The sequence below is a fragment of the Cyprinodon tularosa genome, unplaced genomic scaffold (assembly GCF_016077235.1).
Source record: "Cyprinodon tularosa strain WSP-4 unplaced genomic scaffold, ASM1607723v1 ctg213, whole genome shotgun sequence".
Lineage (NCBI taxonomy): Eukaryota > Metazoa > Chordata > Actinopteri > Cyprinodontiformes > Cyprinodontidae > Cyprinodon > Cyprinodon tularosa.
In genome coordinates, this window is record NW_024038792.1 from 576,835 (window position 1) to 593,006 (window position 16,172).

General features: G+C 40.2%; 1 protein-coding gene across 1 annotated transcript in view; it reads left to right on the plus strand.

The window, feature by feature from the left end:
• LOC119783902 (dual specificity protein phosphatase 19-like) overlaps positions 1-16,172 on the plus strand; it is a 43,595-nt gene that overhangs the window by 15,381 nt on the left and 12,042 nt on the right. The window contains exon 3 of the mRNA XM_038285639.1: positions 245-291. Coding sequence (XP_038141567.1) covers positions 245-291 — 47 coding nt within the window. The remainder of the gene's footprint in view (positions 1-244; positions 292-16,172) is intronic.

Sequence of the window (16,172 nt, forward strand, 5' to 3'; positions counted from 1 at the left end):
GATCTAATTTGTTGTATTTCTGATCCAAAACTAACACAGGACTGTTAAAAATATCTTCTTTCACATAGCCTGGTTTTAATTTCATTCAAATCCCGAAGAGGCATCAAAGAAAGATAACTGTTGTTTTTATAAGTGAATATGATCAGATTTTTCCAATCTTTTAGATGTTTAGAAGCTGTTGAATGCACTCTATAGGGACATGCCCGCCATCTGCCTTCTCATTGAGTTGTTTCTGCTGTTTCAGCCTCTCAGGATGCAGCCCACGACATCGACACCCTGCAAAGATTTAAGGTCAGTACCAGGGGATCAATAGTGCGGGCCTGACCTTGCTTTTGCTGTGATGGCATGTGCAGTGACATGAGATCGGTGCTGGCCATGTGGGCGGGCTTTTCTCCCCCCCGCAGCCCTGCGGATTGCCCGAGGAGGCTTCATGACTCATGCAGTGACAGTTTGGCTCAGCAGAGGGAGTAAATGATTACAGTATGTCTCGGTGCTGCTCCTCTCTGCAGTGGCTGCTCCTAGGCATGAGCTTATTGCTGCCTGTGCATTCCCTGGATGATGAATTAGAGAGATTAGAAAACACCTTCCCTTCCGGGATAAAACCCTTGCTTTCTTAAGTAGGTTTCTCTGCTAGCTGTTAATGCTCAGGAGATGTGACGCTTGGCTTGCAGGCACTTTATAAAAATCTTTTTCTACTAGTCAAACAATGTATCCTAAACATGATGTACTCTCACAGTGCAGGTGAAAGATAGACAGAAACTCTGTCTGGATAATGAAGTGAACATTATGGGCTTTTTTAAATACCAGTGTTCTTCTCAATCCAGATAAGGCTCCAATTGTTAAGCCTTCCAAAGTCAACATATATCAAGAACCATTGACTTTAGCGCTATAGAGTGTTAATCTATGAGGAAATCACTCTATTTTTTTAACCCAGAAGAGAGACTCTTGCGTTCACTACAACGTCTTGCTGTTAGGCACTTATTTAGGAAGCCCGAATAGTAGTGATGGAAAGATTTCTTTCTTTCTTCAGTAATGGAAAGATTCGTTCGCTGAATTAACCAGTTCTTACAACAGGACTGAATAATTCAATGGACACTACACAGCCTGACTACGTGAACAAATCAACCTGACTTAGAGCGAGCCAATTCCAGCCAGATTCGTACAGCTAGGGACCTCATCATCGCTATCACAGCCCCGTTTTTATATTCGTACGTCCTTGACTGGGTAAATCAGTGCAATTTCCTGTGGGAACTACTTGAGGAATCGCTCCTCCACAGCATTTATCTGTTTTTAGTAGGTTGGCTCGGGGAAGCTAACTTTAGCTGTCAGCTTTAGTCAGCTGTAGCCATTAGCTCAGAGGTTTTCATCATGCAACATCAAAAATACACAGAAAAGAAAGAGACAGGAAGAAAGGGTGAGAGGATAGGAATTAAGGGGAAGAGAGAGAGTCTAAGAGAGGGACAGAGAAAAAAAGACAGAAATGCAAAAAAAAACTTTGAAACCAGCGGCAGCTGGCCAATAGAGGGTGCTAGAGTGCCACCCCACCTTGATTAAGACATTAAAACATTTTAAATATTTCGAAATATATAATAATTTTTTTTTAGATGTGCAAGATAAATATTTAATGACGAGTAAAGCTGTTTTCATATTTTTTTGGATCGGTGACATATTTCCGCCCTAGGGCGCAAAAATCTTTGCACACTGACTCTCATTACAAGATGTACATGTGCAGTAGCTCCTCTGCAATACAGAGGTTTAGGAGAGGTTACAGAAACTGTCCTCACAGTTGTAGTGCAGGTGATTGACAGTCACAGAAAACTTTCCAAGAAAAGCTGGAGGTGAAATCGTTTGGACCTGATCAGCTGAGCATCAAAATGAATCAGCAATCCAAAAGACAGAGGGAGGGGGTTCACTCTGTCTTTTTCCAGGACCCGGTTTAGCTACAAGGCTAGGCTAACTAGCAGCAAGGCTAACACTTTATTCTGCTTTCTTGTCTCCTTTTTCAAACGTCATAAAGATAGCTAGGACTGATTTAAAGCACTTTTTAGAAAAGGCAAAGAAGAATACAACATCTGGGATTTACATTGAAAATAATGTAATATAGTACACGTTTTATAGATGTTTGTTAATTTGCATAGTTACTTTTAAATAAACACATTCTCAGAAGATAAAGAGTTTTTATAAATTAAAAAATATAAAGCTGACTAATAGTTTCTCCATTATTAAACTGGTACATTATTTTTTTAGGTTTGTGACGCTATATTGGACCATGCAAAACACAGATTTACCTTCACAAAGCCTCAGAAGGGTTAAATGTATGTACAAAAAGTAAACCTGTGCATGAAATTATGTTTTGTTTTTAATAAAATGTTTTTAATTTTTTTGCTGTTGACATTCATATAAACTGGTTTGATAACACAATACACCAACCATGACAAAGGTTCTAGGGCAGTAACCAAAAAGTCGATTTGACAACAAGACAGCAAGAAGGGCAAAAGATGCCTGACTAATGCCTACATTCAAATCATTACAGTTGTCCAGAAGAACTGCAATAAAACCGTGGACTAAATTCACCAGGTCGGGTCTTGCCAAGATTTATTCACTTTGGCTATTGATAAGAAATTTTCTGAACAATGCTGATATGTTTTTTAAAAAAATGTAAGAGCCGGTTAAAACTTTATCTCCAGATTAATGACACAGTCCCTGAGGTAAACTGTCAGTGAATCAAGATAAATGTGGCGAAGGATAATAACATAACCTCTTCTTGTTCTTGTTTAGATTAGGAAGTTAAGAGAGAGACATGTTTTAATGTCATTGAGGCAATGAGAGAGTTGCTGGATTGTGTTATTTGGGTAAAAAGGGAATTACATCTGGCAGTGATCAACATAAAAGTGAAATGAAATGCCATTTTTCCTTAAAACAAAGGTGAGGGAGAGCAGGAAAATGGCAAATAAAAGGAGGCCAAGAATTAAGCCCTGAGGTACCCCGTGTGGAAGAGGTCTTGTGGAAGACAGTGGAAGACACAAACTTGTTAAATTTAACACAGAAACCTTTACTGGCTGGAAAGGACCCAATCCTAATCAGGGCAACACCCCTATGTCCACACAGTGCCTAAGAGGAGGCATTAAAATACTGTGATCAAAAGTATCAAATGCAGAAGATAAATTCTAAAGCACTAAAACTTTCCAGAGTCTGTAGACAATATGTCATTAGAAACCCTGAGAAGTGCGCTCTGTGTACTGTAAAGGGTTTTGAATCCTGACTGAAAAGGTTCAGTGATATCATTTTCCTCTAAAATAGCAACAGTTGATTGTAGACGACGTTCTCTAGCATTTTAGAAATAAATGGAAGGTGGAAGATAGGCCTATAATTGGAGAACAGAGAAGGGTCGAGGCCTGCATTTTTAAGAAGGGAACGCACAATTTCATGCTTCAAAATCCTTGGTACTGTACCAGAGGAAAGACTACTATGAATCATTTCCAGAATGTTTGGTCCATTTTAGTAAGTACCTCTTTCAGCAAGTGAGGAGGGATACAATCTGCAGGACAACCAGCGGGCCTCATATGATCAATTATATACTTTAGAGAAGGATATACAGTCCTGCTCACCATTATTGGCACCCCTGAAGTTTAAGTACATATGATGGAATATTTCCTAAAGAAAAGACATGAAAAAGAACGATTGGTCTTCGCAAAACAGAACCTGGACAAACCTCAAGCATTCTGGGACAAGATTTTATTGACAGATGAAACAAAAGTGGAGCTTTTTGGTAATTCACACCAGCAGTATGTTTACAGACGGACCAATGAAGCCTTTAAAGAAAAGAACATCATACCAACATTCAAGCATGATGGAGGATGCATAATGCTGTGGGGCTGTTTTGCGGCATATGTTACTGGAGGCCTTAACCGTATCACAGGCATCATGAAATCAGAAGATTATCAAGAAATTCTAGAGTGAAATGTCTTGCCCAGTGTAACAAAGCTTGGTTTGAGGCAAAGATCCTGGGTCTTCCAGCAATATAATGACCCAAAGCGCACCTCCAAAAGCACGCAGGCATGGTTGAAAGGCCAAAAATGGACTGTTTTAAAATGGCCAGCAATTAGTCCTGATCTCAATCCAATTGAAAATCTTTGGGTAGAGCTGAAATCTGCCATTGCAGAAAGGAACCCTGCAAATGTACAAGTGCTCGAGCAGATTGCAAAAGAAGAGTGGGAGAAAATGCCACCCAAGAAGAGCAAGAAGCTTTAGATGAATATAAGAAATGTTTGGAGGCTGTCATTGCTGTCAACCAAATATTAGGGAGGGATGTCAATATTGGTGCACATGCTGGTTTTCTGTTTTTGTCTTTTGGAATTAAGATATTTGTCAGTGGCGGCTGGTGAAAAATATTTTTGGTGGGGCTGATATAGCCTAGTGTATGTCTCCAACTAATCCGGAATAAGAATTCAAATAAACAATTGGACTATACATACAATTTAACAGTAATGATTTAATTTACTATATAATAACAGTAACAGTGATTATTTGGGTCACTGTGACGGGTTCTTTGGCCTCCAAGAATCCAGGCTCAGTCGGGTTACCGGTGTTGGTGATTTATTGAGCTCAAAAACTCAAAACAGGGTGCAAAAGAAACTAAACATATACAAGATACTCTGGGCCTCAGCCTCCCTCCAGTTACCAGCAACGTAACAAAGAAACAGAAAACAAAAATTGCTGCTTTTCTTCCCACAGCCCTCATTAAATAGTTTAAGCCCCTCCCCTCAGGCTCTTTTATTTCTGATTTCTTCTCATTAATCAGTTTTGTCCATATATTACCTCCACAAACAATTGATGTACAAAAACAAATAATTTTTACAACTTAATTCTTTTACACAGATTCATTGACTTGAACCCAGCAAAGACGCAGCCAGACTGAAGATGACAAGTCCCCGTAGCATAAACACGTACACCCCCCCCCACCCCCCCCCCCCCCCCACACACACACACACACACACACACACACACACACACACACACACACGGCTAACCCCACTGAAATATTAAGTGTGCACCCTCAATATGCCAGCAGGTAACCAGGAACAGCTTGTGTGTTTTAAGTTCATGGAGCTACTGATCTCAGCGCGAGTGTATTGGTCCTCACAAACACAGTATAACAGGAATGTGTGTGTGGCGCGCAAAGTTAGAAAGGTTGTTTTAAGCGACGAGGTGGATTCGTCACAGTCACAATAACCATGACATGAAATGTTCATATCCTACAACAGGGATGTTCTTCTGGCAAACGGGTAGATAAATAAGGATCTCACCGAATTTGGTGGAAGCTGCATCTCGTTCGTTACATTCGCCATCTTCCCTCTAATTGTCTGCACCTGCGCTTGGGTTCAGAAGAGAAGCCTGTAAAAGCGCAGTATTTTCAGCGCCCCAAGACCATAAAGTTCCGAGACGCTGATTGGCCATTAAATTCACCTAGCAATAGTACATGATTGACAGATTCTCTGCAAATGTGGGTCTGTCTGATCAGCGCCCCCAGAACAGAGACGGTAGGAGTCTGTCTGTGGAAATCCACAAATTAATGACAGTAGATAGGGAAAAGTAGTTTATATAATTTGTTTTGCTTATAGGTACACAGTCTAGAGAGTAAAACTGACATTTATGAGTTAATTTCTAAAAATATATTTTACGTTTCTCTCTTCTTATCAGGGAGGGCGGTGCCACAGCACCCCCTATGGGCCGGCCGCCACTGATATTTGTGTTGAAATGGTAATTGTCTTTCTTCAATTATTTTGGACCTTAAATTGAAAGATCTTGCTGATACAACTTTTGAACATTTCCATTTATTTCTGAAGATATTCCCTCAGCTATGACAAACATGAAGAGGTGCCAATAATGGTGAGCAGGACTGTAATTGGCTCAAACTGAACAAACAGCTGAGCCCGAAGCCTTTATTCCATGAGAATGAATAGAAGCGTAATTGGAAGGCTGAAGGTAATTTTGCAATTCTGAGTTGAGAAATGTACGCAGTTTTTCCAACTAGCACAATTAGTACAGTGCACAAAATATGCTGTTTTTTATGCAGAGGATCTTTCTAATTTATTTTGTTTCTTAATATAACCTGCAGTAGGATGCAGGAAGTGTCATGTTGGGTTCAAGGCGTCTAACCCACATGCAGAAACACTCGTGAGACAGGAAAAAGTTCATAGGTTTATTTACAAAATATACAATGAGTATGAACTGGTCCCTGGTTCGACAGGTCACGAGTGGAACAACACTGAGGAGGACAGAGAGGTTAGTGTTGATCCAGGTTAACTGCAGGTTTTCTGATGTTTGGAGTTAATACCTACTCAAGGGTGGAACGGAGCTGCAGGAGGGGAACCTTGAGGCTCCAGAGGCTAGTCGGCAGGCAGAGGGCTGAGGGCAGAGGCCAGGGGCGTTGCTAGGCACAAAGCTTTACTGGGGCACTGGCCCCCTATCGCATATGCCCCTCCTTCCATGCGCAAATACAGACAAGCACACCGCCCCACCCTGATAAATTCCTACCAAAATTACCAGTTGAGATATTAATGAGTGTAAGAGCATATTTGTTTTAACAAACATGAACATTTTTAATATTGCAGCTATAAAAAATAAGACTTTACCAACTTTAAAAATAAAAAGTTTCCTTATACACATTCTGAAGTAATCATTAATTCCTAGGTTTCAGAGTTTTAGTTCAGGGGAAAGTTTTTCTTTTATTTTTTGAGCATTAAAGTTTACCTCCTATTTTTCATTTTTGCAAAGCGGTCAATCACTAGACTGTGACTCAGCTTAGAAAGTTCTTCCTTTTCAACTGATAAAATAGCAAGATGATGGAGCCTGTCTTGTCCCATTGTGCACCTCAGCCAAGTGTGGAGCCTTCTCAACACACTGAATGAGCTTTCACAACTACAGCTGTAGACTGGGATTGTGAGGGAGATCTGGATGACCTTCGTTAGTGTTGGGAACATGATGTTATCAAGCAAGTTGAAAACACTGCATATCCTTGATGACAAGGATTTCTTTTTCAACCAGGAAAAGCTTTCAAACCATTTTGAATTAAATGAAGGTTTTTTTTACTCCAAATTTGTCCTGGGGATTGTGGGACAACTTCACTTGTTTAGGACCATCATGCTTTCCCCCTAAGTCACTAAAGTCCCCTTCTTGTTTGTGGAAGCTGGTTGTTGCTCCCTCATCACCTTCATGGTCCTGTCTCTCCTCTGTCTCTTGCCTGTCAGTCTCGCCTCCTCCTCCCTTTCCTACTCCAGCACCTTCATTCTCATTCTCTACAGCAAACATTAAAAAACTTAAATTTATAATTATGTAAATATCTATCATATTGCTTATAATGTTCCTAATGTAACTAGTTAGCTTAAATCACTAATTCATTACGGGACCTCACCTCCCTCTCTCTCATCTTGTTTACTGCTTCCCTGTCTCTGCTTCGTGTGAGGAGTTTCCTGATATCCATCTACAAACCAATGCAGTAATTTTCAGTTAGTAGCCTATAAATCATGTGGTTTCACTGGGAAAATAATAAAATTGACAGGTAAGAAACGTTACCAGAACAACGTTTCTTACCTGTCAATAAAAATAAAAATAAATGCGTCACGGCCGCACAGTGTCCCATCCAACTTAGTTGAGAGCAGCGTGTTAGTTTACCTGCAGTTCATGCACTGACATGCGCTGACGTGGGGGCGCTAATACATCCTCAATTTGGAGTTAACACACACTTGCTACGCATTTGAGTAGAAATATGCGTCTCCTTCTGTTGGAATTATCTAAATTGATGCATTGAAAAAATGTAATACTGTTGCAAATATTCATGAGATTTATACTGGGGCACAGCTCAATTATACTGGGGCACGTGCCCCAGTAAATGGGTTCTGGCGACGCCGATGGCAGAGGCAGAGGCTTAACTGAGTGCAGGCAGGCAGATTCCAGACAAAGATTACTCTCCAGGATTTCACTGAGTGCAGGCAGGCGGATTCCAGACAGAGATCACTCTCCAGGGTTTCAGGTCTTCAGACAGGTCTCAATCTGTGAGGCAGAGAGAAACGGGGTCAGGCAGGTTCACAAAAGCCATAGATTCACATCTGGTTGTTTGGCTCAGGTCTAGCTCTACCATTACTGGCAAACACTCTGGCAGGGAAGTGTTAGCCTCCTCCTCCTTAAATAGGGCTTCCTGATGAGCAGATGGAAGACAGGTGTTGCAGTCAGCTCATGCCCCCAGGAGATCTCGTGGGCCCTCTGGTGGAGAAAGTGGACAAAGCCTCCAGATCCCAACAGGAAGAGCATTGCCATCTCATTATACAGAACCTGATGAATTACAGCATAGCTTGGTATTTGTAACTGAGTCCTCTAACTTCTCAACATTTTAATGAAAACAGTGGAAATATACTATATTGTAAAGAAATGTTTAAGGGGCTCCTTTCTTTCTAAGCAATATAAACGGCCTAAATGTCAGTACTTGACAGTTTGAGATTTCAGATTTACATCTGAACTTGAACCATAGATTGGCCACCATCTTGATTTTTATCCCCAGATCATAGAGGTGGACATAAAACAAACAATTTGCTCTGGGATCTGGATGTTTTTACACTCAAATACTTTTCAAGGTTAAAATACCACATTTAACACTTTTTAAAATGATCTCATCAGCACGTCTTTTGTGTTTCCAGGCCTTTCAGAGAAGTGACATTTCAAAGCGCATCATGAAAATTTAACAAAAAATAGAGAGACAGAGGATTTTCTACAGGAAATAAACTCAAACCAGCTGGATCTTTTGTTTATTCTGCTCTCCAGTGGTAGCTTGCCAAAAGCTTTGGGATCATTGCTTTTAATGTTTCAGTCAGCGGCCACTCATTCTTCAACATGACTGGAATCACAGACTGAAAAAAAGCAACAAATGTCCTTTGTGCAGTTCTTTCCCTCTCATGTTGGACTGATGTTGGACCAAACGCCTCAGTGGCTCAATGTTCAGAATATGGTACAATGAGTGGAATAGTAACAAGCCAGACAAAGCCAGTGCCTGCCATGCTGATGAATTTTGAATTATTTCATGTTCTGGGAGGACTTCTGGCCCACTGCTAATTAATTTAGCCTCATTGGAAGGTTTTTAGGCATGAGGAACTGGTTCAAGGTTCCTGTCATAGCATTATGTTGCCATTACAAAATCTTATTTTTCTTACTTATTTGCCATTGAGATTTAGTTGATGGCTTTCAGCTCATTCTACATAAAATAGCCAAAGTTATTGTCGATAGAATGATTCATAGCTCAGTCCCATCTGTTTTGCAATCCAAAGCAATAAAGCAAAAGAATAAGATGTTAGTTCACGCCAGACGTAACAGTTTGAAAGCCCTCACTGCAAAAACAATCTAGAAGTCAGTCACCATTTCTTAAATTAAGTGTATTTACCCTTAATTTTAGCAGGTAAATAAGATGATCTTCCAATGGAATCAGTATTTTTACTCTTAGATAAGAAAATTGGATAATAAGCACTCGAAATAAAACTATGCAATTCTTTTCGTATTTTAAAGATAAATTGTCAAGTTCCATTGGCAAAGTGTCTCATTTAACTCCTCAATTTAAGATAAAAATGCACTTAATTTAAGAAAAAAAAATACCCATCTAGATTTTGATTTTTTTCCAGTGCTCCTAAAAGCCTTGTTTTTGTCTTATAATTTTTCATATTAGTTTCCCCTGAGTCTTATATAGTTAACAGGGTCTTATGACTCTGACGCTTCTCATTGATGCTCAGTCTTTTTTACCATTGATATATGAAAAAATACCAAAATAATTTTTTACCTGTGTGAAAAAAACACTTGTAGTTTGTATACATCCTGTTTCCACTCTCCTAAAAGTCCATTGAAATTAAACTAAGATGTATGGGACACTTGAAGTCTTAACTTTTGCTCAGTTTTGTTTCTTCATTTCATCCTTGAGGAATAAAAGCTGTTCTAATGTCACAGCCAACATGTTAACTGTTGAGGTAGCAAGTAATTCAACCTGCCAAGGACAGTGATGGTGCACTTCTACTCCTCCATCATTGAATCCATCCTCACCTTCTCCATCACCATCTGGTACACTGGTGCCATGGCCAAGAGCAGACTGCAACGTGTCATCTGGTCTGCAGTGAAGGTGATTGGCTGCAATCTTCCATCTCTCCATGATCTGTACGCCTCCAGGACTCTGAGGCGTTCAGGGAAGAATGAGGCTGATCCCTGGCACCCCAGTTACAAACTACTTCAATCGATTCCCTCTGGCAGGAAGCTGCGGTCCATCAGGAGTGAAACCTCACCCCACAAGAATAGTTTCTTCCCATCTGTTACTAGCCTTATTAACAAGGCCCAGAGCCCCAGAGACACTGACACTGCCTCTTTCCCCCCCCCAGTTCAGGACCTAGAAGCTACACCAACCTAGCATCTCTAGACCTCCTGCGTTACCTTAACGCACAACCTACTGTGTATATAGTATATAGCTACATACTACGATCACCGGCCACTTTATTAGGTACCCCATGCTAGTAACGGGTTGGACCCCCTTTTGCCTTCAGAACTGCCTCAATTCTTCGTGGCATAGATTCAACAAGGTGCTGGAAGCATTCCTCAGGGAGTTTGGTCCATATTGACATGATGGCATCACACAGTTGCCGCAGATTTGTCAGCTGCACATCCATGATTCGAATCTCCCGTTCCACCACATCCCAAAGATGCTCTATTGGATTGAGATCTGGTGACTGTGGAGGCCATTTGAGTACAGTGAACTCATTGTCATGTTCAAGAAACCAGTCTGAGATGATTCCAGCTTTATGACATGGCGCATTATCCTGCTGAAAGTAGCCATCAGAAGTTGGGTACATTGTGGTCATAAAGGGATGGACATGGTCAGCAACAATACTCAGGTAGGCTGTGGCGTTGCAACGATGCTCAATTGGTACCAAGGGGCCCAAAGACTGCCAAGAAAATATTCCCCACACCATGACACCACCACCACCAGCCTGAACCGTTGATACAAGGCAGGATGGATCTATGCTTTCATGTTGTAGACGCCAAATTCTGACCCTACCATCCGAATGTCGCAGCAGAAATCGAGACTCATCAGACCAGGCAACGTTTTTCCAATCTTCTATTGTCCAATTTCGATGAGCTTGTGCAAATTTTAGCCTCAGTTTCCTGTTCTTAGCTGAAAGGAGTGGCACCCGGTGTGGTCTTCTGCTGCTGTAGCCCATCTGCCTCAAAGTTCGACGTACTGTGCGTTCAGAGATGCTCTTCTGCCCACCTTGGTTGTAACGGGTGGTTATTTGAGTCACTGTTGCCCTTCTATCAGCTCCAACCAGTCTGGCCATTCTCCTCTGACCTCTGGCATCAACAAGGCATTTCCACCCACAGAACTGCCGCTCACTGGATGTTTTTTCTTTTTCGGACCATTCTCTGTAAACCCTAGAGATGGTTGTGCGTGAAAATCCCAGTAGATCAGCAGTTTCTGAAATACTCAGACCAGCCCTTCTGGCACCAACAATCATGCCACGTTCAAAGTCATTAAAATCACCTTTCTTCCCCATACTGATGCTCGGTTTGAACTGCAGGAGATTGTCTTGACCATGTCTACATGCTTAAATGCACTGAGTTGCCGCCATGTGATTGGCTGCTTAGAAATTAAGTGTTAACGAGCAGTTGGGCAGGTGTACCTAATAAAGTGGCCGGTGAGTGTATATATTGTATATAGTATATTGTAGGTTTTATATTGTATGTAAATGTAGATAGGCTGACTTTGGGTTTTAAGGAGAGAAAAGAACACATTCAAAAGGAACATATAAGCTCCAATCCATGGGAATTTTCTGTTAGGTAAAGGAATGGAAAAACTAGCTTGATAGGTGGCTTTGCTAGGAAAGAGAAATGTTCAGCAGACAAGCTCTGAACATGTTTTAATGTCAAAATGGATAAAAGACAGCACATACAGTAAAAGCTGAGCCCAATGTCTAGGAAAGAAACAGGAGAAAGCACAGAAAAATACCCCCAACTCTATCATCTATAATCGGGAATGTTGATGGCAGCAGCCCAGCTGATATTACTTTCCAGGATGACTTCACAGCCACATGTGAACAGACCAGATGTAGCCGAAAAATCAGAGAGAGCACACATTTAGATATTGAACTAACAAATAATGCAGAGTTAAAGACCAGAGAGAGAATGAAGCAGAATGATGAAAGGTGTCCCTTTCTCCTCCAGCAGTCTAAGCCTATAACAGCATAGCTACTGCATAGAGATATAGAAAGTTAAGCCTAGCCTTAAAAGTAGACAGGGTGTCCGTCTCATGGACTGAAACTTGTAGTTGGTTCCACAGGAGAGGAGCCTGATAACTAAAAGATCTGCCTCCCATTCTACTTTTAGAAATTCTAGGAACCACTAGTAAACCTGCAGATTGAGAGCGAAGTGCTCTGTTAGGAACATAAGGAACAATCAGATCTCTGATATCAGATGGAGCTTGGCCATTTAAGGCTTTATATGTGAGAAGGAGGATTTTAAATTCTATTCTGGATTTAACAGGAAGCCAATGAAGAGAAGCCAGGATAGGAGAGATATGATCTCTCTTTTTCATTTTCATCAGAACTCTGGCTGCAGCATTTTGGATCAGCTGAAGGCTTTTAACTACAGTTTGTGGACTTCCTGATAGTAAAGAATTACAATAGTCCAGCCTTGAAGTAACAAATGCATGGACTAGTTTCCTAATGGGCAATATATTTATCTTTTTTTGCAACATTCAATAATATTTATTTCATACGTGTGAAAAATATAATTTATGTTTTCAATGGTATTTAAAAATATTTAAGAAGGGTAAGACAGCGTGTTGTTTCTAGACTGAATGCAATTCAGCAATCTAATATTAAACCAACTTGAAGACTGCAGAGTTCTGTAACAGAATCAATAAGACCAGTGTCCAGATGAACACATCCTAGTGATAATAGCTATAGACACCTACATGGGCCTGATTCACACAGAAATATTATTTTAGTTTATGTTTGAGAAATCCTGTGATCATCCTGGGTGTGGAAAAAATATTTTCTCTTTTTCCAGTAAAACTTTTTAACTCTTTTGGAATGACTCTGACCTGGATGACTGAGAATCTTCACCAGCTCTTCTTCCAGTATTTTCCTTCAACTTATTATATAAACATGCAGGTTTATATTATTTGGTTAAATCTTTCAGCTTTAGATTGTTATTGAGACTAAACTGATGAATAATCCTCATCCTTAATATAAGACCTATAGTTGACATTTCACAAATCTGTTCTGCTAAGTATTCCTCTCCTCCAGTGTGACAGAAGCTAGAGTACACAATCTGAGACCTGGCCTGGGAATTGAACGTGTCCTGCTCCAGGTTAAAATTGATAAAACCTGACATTTGTCTAAAAAGTGTCTGCACAGCCGTTTTTCTCCCACGTTCACATTTGATAAATGAGGGCCACTGAGGCTCCGCACTACAGAGCATGAAAAAACAAGGTGTTGTTGGGGAAAAGCTCATGTCAAGGCAGGACACAGATCAACTGGTGCACACTTTTATGTTCCCCAGGTTAGATTACAGTAATAGTAACAGTAAAAAAAAAAAAAAAAAGATTTAGCTCATCCATAATACTGCTGCCAGCCTAGCAGGCAATGCCAGAAAAATGAAGCGTATCACAGCAGTCCTTAAATCAGTTTACTGACTGCCTGTTTGGAAAAGATGGATTTAAAAAATCTACACATCAATCTGTGACACTGGATGGTCATCATGGGCCTGTATATTAGACTGAGCAGCCGGTCAGGTAGGAACCTTGTGTATGATGTAAGTCAGTCTTCTGATAAATCACTAAATGCAGTGAGGTTCTACGCTCCTGGAGAGGTGCAGTAAAATTATGTTCTTTTTATTGCCAAAAGTAATAAAAACCACTGTTTTTGAACTCTATTTTAAGGAAACTCTTCTCATTGCAAGTTACTGTCATGATTTTACTAAAGTTCAGACCCAAATGCAGAAGACCAAACAGGGAGACTAGGGAAAAGGTTTAACAGGTTTTATTGAAGAGATAATACAGAGAGAAGTGTTGTCCTGAAAACTGCTCAACCGGAACTGAAAAGTTAGGGGAAGACACAGCGGTTAGTGGGAAATTTGACTCGTGAACTTTGAGAAGAGGATTTGGTTGCTGACTCACGTTTCCAAAGAAGTTGATAAATCTTTGACTCCTGTCTGTATGCTGATGTTCCAGTGTTTGTCTGATTCGGTGGAGGGCGGAACAGGGTTTACCCAGAATGCGATTGTTAACAGGTGAACGGAGAAATTGACTGCCACTCAGATTTCCTGCAGTACTTGAATGGGTCGTAGTGGAGATGAATCCCTTTCTCAGTGTGAAGCTCAAACGATCTCTTGGGGAAAGTGGATCCAGACCTCCTGTTTGAACCCCAGCTCAGTTTGTAGCTCAGTTGATCCTTCCAGGGAGAGAAGGTCCGAAAAATGCAGAGAGGCAAAGACAAAAAATGTTAAAACTCAGGTTGACTAGAACTCAGTTTGACTTAGCAAAAACTCAGCTTGGCTAGAGTACCCAAAACTGGCAAACACTCTGGCATCGAGGTAGTGGCAGTCAGCAGCTTAAGAGCACTCCGTTAACGAGGAAACCATCAGCAGGTGTGTGAGGAGGCGGACCAGAACCAGGCGCCTCCTGGTGGAGGAAGGGAGACAAACACAGAAACACAAACACACAGACAGGAGTCCTGACAGTAACTCATAGAGACATGACAGAGTTTTCTGATGATACTGCCACCTGTGGCCGAAACTCAGAACTGCAGCTCTCCCTGCTCATTCACATTGCTCAAGCTCGTACTAATCAAGTTTTATTAAAAACATTTTTCCTCTTTCCTTGAGTCACCATTGTTGTCTGATTTTATCAGGATGCTGGTTGCTTCTGAGTATCCACACACAATCCATCTCTATTATATAACAGTTGGTCTTATTTAACATGGATGGGCTTGAGGTCACATTAGCAGAAACATCATGGGACTTCTGACCCGAACGAAGTAGGTTCAGCGACAATAGGGTACAGTCAGTGTTGTATAAAGTACTGAAATCTTGGAGTCAAGTAAAAGTATAAGTACCTCTCCAAAATGTGACTTTGGTAAAAGTCCAAGTCACTGACTGAAATGTTACTTGAGTAAAAGTCTTAAAGTATCTGAAATGGCTTGTACTTAAGCATAAGAATTACTGTAAAAATAGATGTACTCAACTAATGTAGTGAAAAGTAAAAAGTAAATGCAGTTTGAATTACATTTTTCTACATTTTGGTAAACTTTGAAGGTTAAATTCACTTAAAATAATATAAAGAACTAAGTGTAGGATAAATTTAGACTGGCTTTGCGAAAAAGGCGTGTCCTATTGGTGTTGATGAACGAGCCCAGGCAAGACCCCACTTTGTAGTCAGTAGGTGGGGTCAAAACACTTGCGTTTCTCTCACTCGTTTTTTTTTTTTACATTTTTTTTTACTTAGCAACTAAACCAAACATTGAAAATGTATCAGAGTAAAAATATGCAATAAAGTTTGTAAATGTTGTGAAGTAAAAGTGAAAGTTCTCAAAAAAATGTATACTCTTGGAAAGTATAAAGTACTCCAAAATATACTTAAGTACAGTAGTGAAGTATATTTACTTTGTTACTATACAACACTGGGTACAAGCTTACAAATGAATCACCACTGAACTACTGAGGTGAGAGTATGCTCATCAAACAATGTTTTAGTTGTAAAAGGTAAAAAAAAAAGGGCTATTTTAAAGAATTGTTTTCAGTAAAACTTAGGTATGTTTCTATAACAATAAGTAAATATACAGACATATATATTTTTTTAATTATTTGATTTTTGATTTTTATTTTGCATACCACAACTTTTTTTCAGGATATAGGTATTGAATGACAATTATGATTGTCTTTAGGAGTCTTATGTTGTAGTTGGTGACACTGGCAGACAATCTGCTCAAAAAATTAAAAACTGTTTTTTTCATGGATGTTTTCCGATGGAGTTTGAGCTGTGATAAGGTTAGTGCTTGAAAGAAACCAACACAAGACACAGGTTACTTTCCTGCAGAAGAGGAGAGTGGAACCAGACGGAGAATGATACTCACTGAATGTCCGAGCTCAAC